At 49.7% G+C, this 8,889-nt stretch overlaps 1 protein-coding gene across 1 annotated transcript; it reads left to right on the forward strand.

The window, feature by feature from the left end:
* The first annotated feature begins 5,328 nt into the window (after window positions 1-5,328).
* Window positions 5,329-8,187, forward strand: LOC143175496 (uncharacterized). The gene is made up of 2 exons (XM_076374084.1): window positions 5,329-5,639; window positions 5,754-8,187. The coding sequence occupies exons 1-2, from the start codon at window positions 5,329-5,331 to the stop codon at window positions 8,185-8,187; spliced, it is 2,745 nt and encodes a 914-aa protein (XP_076230199.1).
* Window positions 8,188-8,889: the final 702 nt, after the last annotated feature.

The following is an 8,889-nucleotide window of genomic DNA, read 5'->3' on the forward strand; positions in this document are numbered from 1 at the left end:
AAGTCGAGCCCCAGAATAATTGTGCGCAACGTACCGCGGACCGAAAACGACCGATCCCTGATCGAGGCGATCGTCGAACAAAACTTCACGAGTAAGGACAAGGCCGTCGTTAGGGAGCAAATGAAGGTCTCCTTCAAATCAGGACCAAAGGACAAGGACACCTGCAATGTCATCTTCGAGGTGTCAAATAAAGTCCGGGAACTGATAAAGAACAAGGGCCTCCTCTACATCGGCTGGGAACATTGCCGCGCGAGGGACTACATTGTAGCCACGCACTGCTATAAATGCCAATCCTTCGGGCATACGACCAAGTACTGCCGCGCCCCTAAGGAAATTTGCGGATACTGCGCCGCCGAAGGACACTCCTTCAAGGAGTGCCCAAACAAAACCAAGTCCCCTGTTTGCTCCAACTGTCGGAAGGCCGGCAAGGAGCACAAGGACTCCGTTAAGCTGGAACAATGCCCAGCGCATAAAGCGGCACTAGAGCGGGTCCTTCAACAAACCGACTATGAATAACGCCCATAGTCGTACCCACAGCCAGACCCTGAAACTGGCGCAATTAAATATGCGCGGATCCCAAACCGTCTCCCTCGAAATGTCCCGCATTATGGGGGAGAAGAATATCGACATCCTGCTCATGCAGGAGCCGTACAACGTGAAGGGCAAATTCATCGGCCTCACGAACTGTACGGCAGTCACGGGCACGGAGCCTGGCAGCCGAGCCATGGCGGGAATCGCGATACGCAATCCCAACCTCGAGTCCCTTAAGCTGTCGCATCTCAGCGACGACTATTGTACGTGTATCGAGGTAACAGGACCATTCGGGAAACTGTACCTCGCTAGCGTATATTTCCGCGAAGTCCTCGCTTTGGCACAGCACCACAACCGACCCGCGAGGCGAAGAATTGGAATGGGTTGTAGCCCAGGAAAATCTAGTAGTCCTCAACGAACCCGGTAACGCCCCCACATTCCGTAACCATAAAGGATCATCCAACGTAGATGTAACGCTGTCAAGCCTTCCGACCGTCGGGTTCGTAGGAAGCTGGAAGGTCCATGAAAATTGGACATCCAGCGACCACAACGCAATCACTTTCACGTACAAGGCCCCCACCACAATGGGACCCGCCTCCGCGAGCCCCAGATTTAATACATCCAGGGCCGATTGGGCTAAATTCCAATCGAACCTGGAAATAATCAAAAGCAGCCTCCTCCGCGATTCCCGGCTGGACAGCAAATCTGCAATTGAGGCCTCAGCTGCGTCCCTCCAAGACGCAATCATTACGACTGCGCAAAAATCCCTCTCGAGAAAGAAAATTTTCCCGAAATCGGTTCCCTGGTGTACGGAAAACCTGACCCGGCTAAAGAAGAAAACTTACCGCATGCGGAAGTCCTTCCAAGTCGAGTCGGACCCTTCCATCAGGGAGGCGAAACGCGTCGCGTACCTTCAGATTCGCAGGAAGTATTCCTACGAAATTCAGACCGCCAAGCGATCAAGCTGGCGAGACTTCGTAACGGAATCCTGCGCGAAAAACCCATGGGGAGCGGCGTATAAAATCTGCGTCAAAAAGATCAGCCCCGATAAAGCCCTGGCCACTTCCCCGGTTCTGTCCGGTTCCACTATCACGTGGGAGGAGACCGCGTTAAGTCTCCTGCACGCCCTTGTTCCCGACGACGCCCCGGACACGCTCGAGTGTCAACGTCGTAAAAGGTCCGCGAGCGTAACCCCCCCGGATACCCCAGACACTCCGCCCTTCACGGAACAGGAAATTTGCCATGCAATCGGCTCGATTCGCAATGGCAAAGCTCCAGGTTCCGACCTTATCGAGGTCAGAATGCTTAAGGCCGCTTATCCGGTCCTAATAAGCGAAATCTCAGCCCTCTTCAACGGCTGCCTGTCACAAGGCAGCTTCCCGAAGCCATGGAAATATGGCTCGATACGCGCTCCCCTCAAAAGCCCCGATAGGGACGAGTCCGCGGCCAGCTCCTACAGGCCCATCTGCCTTCTCTCGGTGGCTGGGAAATCCCTGGAGAAGCTGATCCGCGAAAGGCTGGAGCCCATTTTTCTCCACCCCGGCTATGCTTCCCCTAGGCAGTTCGGCTTCCGAAAGGGAAGGTCGACGACTGACGCCATCCGCGCCGTCCGCGGCGGGCTCGAGGGGTCAACGACAAAATACGCGCTTGCGATTTTGTTTGACATCTCGGGCGCGTTCGACAACGTGTGGTGGCCCAGCGTCCTCTTTCGCCCCAAGGAGCGGAACTGCCCGAGAAACCTATATAGACTCGTCGCGGACTATCTCAACGACCGTACGGCCTCACTGATAGGGAAATTGACCCGTGTCGAGAAACAGGTAACCAGAGGATGTCCTCAGGGCTCAATCTTAGGGCCCAGCCTCTGGAACCTTGTGTTCGATAGCCTGCTGATCACCCTGGCCAACAAGGGGATAGAGGCGTTCGCCTACGCGGACGACCTCTTGATCCTCGTCCCAGGAAACAGCAGGCTTCAATTGCAGGAAAAGGGACAGCACGCGACAACCATCATCGAGAAATGGTGCGAGTCCGAGAAGCTGACCCGTTCACAGGAAAAAGCTGAGATGATCCTCTTCCGTGGTCATCTCGACACTCGAAGGCCCCCACAATTAAGATTCAATCGAGGCAAATACGTATGGTTGAAACCGTAAAATATCTCGGCGTCTACCTTGATCAAGGCCTGAGGATCCGGACGCACGCCCGGAAAATCAGGTCGAAGTGCGCCGAGAAATATAACTCCATGGCCGCCATAGCCCGCAGGAACTGGGGACTCAAATACGAGTCCCTAGATGTTCTATACAAGGGACTTTTCCTGCCAATTGCCACGTACGCCGCCCCCGCGTGGAGCGACCTGGTGAATAAGACCTCCGCCTCAGAACTCCTAAGGGCGCAAAGGTACGCTCTCCTGCGTACCACCAAAGCCTATAGGACAGTATCAACCGACGCTCTTCATAGCTCAATCGCTGGCGCTCCTCCGGTGGACCTCGTCATCAGACGCGTAGCGGATGGCAGAAGCGCTGAGACGACTTTGCCCATGGCAGATACACCCACCGCTTCCTGCCATGCGTGAGGCAACGGATGAGCATGGGATGGTTCTCTTAGGACCATTACATATCTCAGTTCATCACGGGTCACGATGACTTCGCGGATAAACTCCACAGCAGAAGGCTAGCCGATAGCCCCCGCTGTCGCTGCAGTGCCCCCAACGAAACTCCGAGCCACCTATTATTTGAATGCCCTCTGCATAACGCAGAACGCGAGCCCCTTCGAAACGCCTTGCGGACCACCGGGAACATGGATTGGCCCCCGCCCCCACCGGACCTGATTAGGGAATCGATCTTCCCGGCACTGGCACAAGCCGCGCGCGACATCCTCCGCGCGAAGGAAAAGATCCGGGAAGATCGCCCCCCACGCCGCGATCAATCTGCGAGACCATCTCCAGCAGCAACGCCCCACCCGACGCCGACCGCGGCCGCCCCGCCACGCGCCCTCGCGAACCCGTCGCGGAACCATTATACCCGGCGATGTCGGGATACCCGCGGACGAGCGACACCACCCCCACCCACCTGCGAAAAAAACCGTGACCCCCCCCCTGCGAACCTTTTCTTTTCTTTTCATTTCTTTTCCCTTCTATTCTTTTCCTCTCTTTCTCCCCTCCTTTACGCTTCCCCTCAACCCCCTCGCACTCAACCCCTTTTCTCTTTCTATCTCTCTCACCCCTTGTCTTCACCCCACTCCGCTTATCAAAACCCTGACAGTCCATGCGGGCGGCGCTTCGGCACCGTGACTGTAGGGTTCAACGGCGAAGGCAATAGCCGTAGCCAACCCGCTCGGGATCAAGCGAAAGCTAGCGAATCTACCTCCACGTGGTCCCCACTGGACAGCGCTGGACGTTGCTTGCAGCGTCCAGGGCTGACGAAATGAGCCGCTTCCCCTCTTCTAGGGGTAGATCCAACTTGTCCGATGACCTCCCCGAAAGGGGAAAGAGGGCAGGGTTGTTCCAAGCCATATTCGTCACAACATCTTCGGACTTCCCCTCGCAACTGTTGAACTAGAAAGTAGGGCCGAATAACACCAGGCCGGCGCTACCGATATGAGAATAACCTCGAGGTGCAGTATGCTCTCCTGAGCAACGCCTAGACTACATGTCCCTATCTACTTCCCCGAGGGGCCGCCGGTAGATGGCGGTTCGGGACATGGCGCTCCCGGGGTTCCCGAGCACTAGAATACCGTAACACGATCAGTCTCGACCTGACCGTGGCGGTGTCAACATCGTGGAGTGAACGCTCCCGTGTGAATCTACCATGACAACGGACGCGAGGCAAAATAACGTGGACCCCAACAGCCCCCGCGGGTCCATGGCAGGGAGACCTGCATCGGCAGGGGGGCTCTATCTTATAATGGACCAGGCAGGACAATGGAAAACGAGATGGATCACGAAATGGACAATGTCCAAGTGTCCACTAATAACGAAGATACTGTCCATACTGACCGACCAAGGACGGCAAGGACCATAGAGAAAGACATAGAAGCAGCTGAGGATGCAGAATCTAAAAGAAAACGAAAGTGCCAAGTGAAATCGAAAGTTGGCACGTCAGTGAAAAATGTTTCGGACCGTGGAGTGGACACTGAACGAGTTGGCGAGAAAAACTTGTACGTGGCAGAAAGTGGACATTGTGACGTATCAGCCACCAATAGCACAACATCGTACCTCGAAGGACAACGACAGGGCAACCGTTTTTCCGAAACATGCGAGTGCCAAGTCGAAATGAAAGTTGGCCGAGCAACCGAAAACGCTTCAGGCGTTGAAAATAACACCCCCTGGACTACCTTAGACGTTCCTAGCGACACCGAGAGAGGGCGCGAGGGTGTATCAACCGAAAAACGAACCAGTTCAAATACTGGAAGACTGAGAAGAATTTTTACAAGTCTTAAAGTTTTCGAATACCAACGAAATTCAGAAGTTTGCACCTCAACGGATAACGTTTCGGGCAATGGAAGGGACACACCCAGGGCTACCCAAAGAGTCCCCAGCGACACCCATAGAGGGCGTGGGAGGCTGTCAACGATCGAAAGGACCGGCACAAATTCCGCAAGGTTGCGAGTAGAAAATACCATGTTAGAAGTGTACAGGCACCAACCAAATTCCGAAATTGGCGTGTCGGTGGAAAATGAAGCTGGACATAACATAGGACTAATCCAAACCACCGAAACAATAAGAAGAGAATAAGAAAAGAACAAGAAGAAGAAATAGAAGAGGAAACAACAGAAGAAGAAAATAAGATCGTAATCAAGGTACCGATGGAGGAAGTGCAATACTGCAGATTCCAAAGATGCCAGCAAAGGAACGTGGATTTCCTCAACCTTACGGACCTGAACAGACATTATAAAGGCCAACATAGCAGTAATGACATTGCGTGGCAATGTAGAAAATGCGGCAAGGAGTTCCCCGGTCTACACAATTGTAGATGCCATATCCCAAAATGCAGACAGCAAGTGGAGACACAAGAATTACCACACATATGTGAAAAATGTTCGCAACAATTCCACACTGCCAGAGGATTAGCAACACACGAGAGGCACAGACACCCAGAGATGCGGAACAGAAAAAGGTAAGAAGAAAACGATCGCCAGAAAGGGAGACCGGGTAGAAGAAATTATGTATGGACGGAAAAAGAAATAGAAGAGCTAATAGCACTCAACCAGGAATTCGCAGGAGAAAAAAGACCTAACGTGGAGATAAGGAAGAGAATGCCAAGTAAAACAGTGAAACAAATTAGTGACAACAGAAGAGAATTAAATAATCAGGCCAGAGGAGTACAGCAGGAGAGTGTCATAGAAGAAGAAGGACAGATAGCTACGAATGAAAATGTAGAAGAAGAATCCCGGGAACAAGAAGAGGAACACCAACAGCAAAACTCAACAACTCTCCTTCTAAACCTTGAAATAGAAGATTTAGACGATATAGTGGACCAAACGTGGCGAGAACAAATATCGAGGGCCATTAAAAGAGTGTCCCTGCGCAGGAAGGATGAATTGCACGAAATAACAAAAGAACTGGACGAGATATTCAACAAGATAGAAGAAGGTGAAGATGCACCATCACTAATAGACCAGTGGATCAATAATTCGTTCAACCCTATCATATTGGGAGAAGAAAAGAACGAAGAGATAGAAAAAAGGCAAGACCCAAAGAAAATAGGAAAGAAAGCAGGTCGGATAAACACAAAAAAGAACAACCACAACCGAAGAGCGAAATTTAGATTCGCCAGATGCCAAGGGCTATACGAGAAGTGCCCTAAAAAACTAATAGATATGGCGATAAGCGGTGATTTCTCCGTGCTAGACAAAAAGAAGGAACTCCCGGCAGAAGTGGAAATTAAGACACTTTACGAACAAGTGTGGGGACAAAAGGGACCAAAAGTAACCAGCAAAAAAGAGCATCCTGAAGCCACTTCCTTACTCTCAGCCTGCCCACCATATACAGAAGAGGAAATCCTAAAAAGAATTAGGAAAATTAAAAACAACACAGCAGGCGGACCAGACAAAATACGAAAGACTCATCTAAGGAAGAAAAGCATAGGAAAAACGCTGGCAAAACTATTTAACATGCTAGTGCTCACAGGTCACTACCCAACACCGTGGAAAATGAATAGAACCACACTACTGCCAAAACCTAACAAAGACCCAAAGGATGCAAGGAATTGGAGGCCTACAACTATAGGCTCCCTTGTGGCAAGGATCTTCTCAGGAACCTTAGATCAAAGAATGAGAAGAATCACAACCCTATCAGAGAGGCAAAAGGGATTTATACAAGAAGATGGATGTAAGAATAACATAAGGATGGTGGAAACGATAGCTTCGAGGATGAAAGTAGAAAAAGGAGGAATCATAAGTGTAATAGACATATCCAAGGCTTTTGACACCATACCGCACTCAGCGCTGGAACCCAGGCTTAGAGAAAAGGGTATACCTGCACATATTATACAATTAATAAACAACGTGTACACTGATTGCAGAACAGTAATCAAAACGAAAAGCAACCAGGGAATTGAAATAGAGATCCAACGTGGAGTTAAACAAGGAGACCCTCTATCACCCCTACTCTTTAATATAATGATGGACGAAATAATCGAAGACAAAAGCAGAAACACTAAGAGGATCGAAATAAATGGCAAAGGAATAGCAGTTCTAGCGTTTGCAGATGACCTAATCATCATAGGAAGGGACAGAGAAGACGCACAGGAACAGCTACAGATACTGGACCAGAAAATAACAGAACTGGGTATGGAACTGGCAACTGATAAATGCCTCACCTTTGAAATCGTAGGAAAGAAGAAAACGTGGTACGCCAAGAACCCGGAGCTGAAAATAAAAAATAAGGAACTACCATACGCCAGTCCAGAACATGCGATCAGATACTTAGGAGTGGACATAACTCCATGGAACAACGTCCACTGCGAGGGGACCACGCAGAAGATACTACAATCAATAAGAAATATCACCAAGATGAAACTGAAACCGCACCAAAAGATGGACCTTATTCAAAGGTTTCTACTGCCCCACTTTCTGCACAAACTAATTGCATCGGCTCCACAGAGTACAATACTAAAGGGATTAGACCACAACATAAAGCAGGAAGTAAAGAAGATCTTACACCTAACACCCTCCACAACAGACGGCCTAATTTACACAACGAAGTTACACGGAGGCCTCGGACTTCCCAGATTAGAACATCTGGTTAAACTGGCTGTCATCAAACACGCGTTAAAAGCAGAAGAGTACAACGACGCAGCTCTGAAAGAAGCAATACTGGAAGAGAATGTACAGAAGAAATTAAAAGGATATGCAAACTCCCTAAGAATAAATTGGCCCACCTCCTTACAAGAACTACAGGTCGCGAAAAAGAGGCTAAGAAGAGAAAATACGGACAGATGGCAGCAACTAATATCACAAGGACAAGGAGTAGAATACTTCAGAGAAGACAAGATAGGAAATTCATGGCTTGCAAACCCAAACTTACTAAAGCCATCAAGATACATAGATGCACTGAAACTAAGGACCAATACTTTCGGGAACAGAACAACGTTACATAGAGCGAAATTGAATGAAGATGTTGGAAACGCTAGGACATATCATTGGAGGGTGCATCAGCGTTAAACCGATGAGGATTAGAAGACATGATGAAATAAAGGACTTGATCACGAAAATAGCAGGGCGATCATGTGCAGTATTCCCAGAACCGACAGTGCGAGTCGGCGGCAACCTCCTAAAGCCGGACCTGATAATCAAAGACCAGGAAAAGCTAATCGTAGTCGACGTTACGGTCCGCTACGAGGTGGGAGGAAGCTTAAGACGAGCATATACGGAAAAGGTGGAAAAATACAAAGAAGCAGCACAAAGCATAAAGGAAAGACTGGGATGCAACACTGCGGAAGTCCTACCGATTGTAGTAGGGGCAAGAGGAGCCATGCCGACTAAAACGGTGAAGAATCTAAAAATATTAAAATTTCAGGAAAAAGACTTGATGACGGTCTCAATGATAGCATTGAGGTCGTCAATCGAGATAGCAAATGCCTTCATTGACTACGACAATATCATCTAAATTTACATTAGAAGATAGCAAAGAAGCGTAGATAATACGCTATAACCGCAAAATACCGAGAAGGTAATATACTAGAACATATCAAAGTAGATCCAAAGAAATAAAATTAAACCCAATGAAGGCACTGCTTAGTAAGCCCATGTGTAAACACGGTGCGAGTCGTATGACGTTTTCCGAGCAGGAAAACTGTCACGGCGGCAGAGCCGAGCGGGAGAAGACGCCGCTCGGGGCAGATGCCTCCACGTGGCTTTCCCCGG

Source organism: Nomia melanderi, unplaced genomic scaffold (genome assembly GCF_051020985.1).
Source record: "Nomia melanderi isolate GNS246 unplaced genomic scaffold, iyNomMela1 scaffold0095, whole genome shotgun sequence".
NCBI classification, from domain to species: domain Eukaryota; kingdom Metazoa; phylum Arthropoda; class Insecta; order Hymenoptera; family Halictidae; genus Nomia; species Nomia melanderi.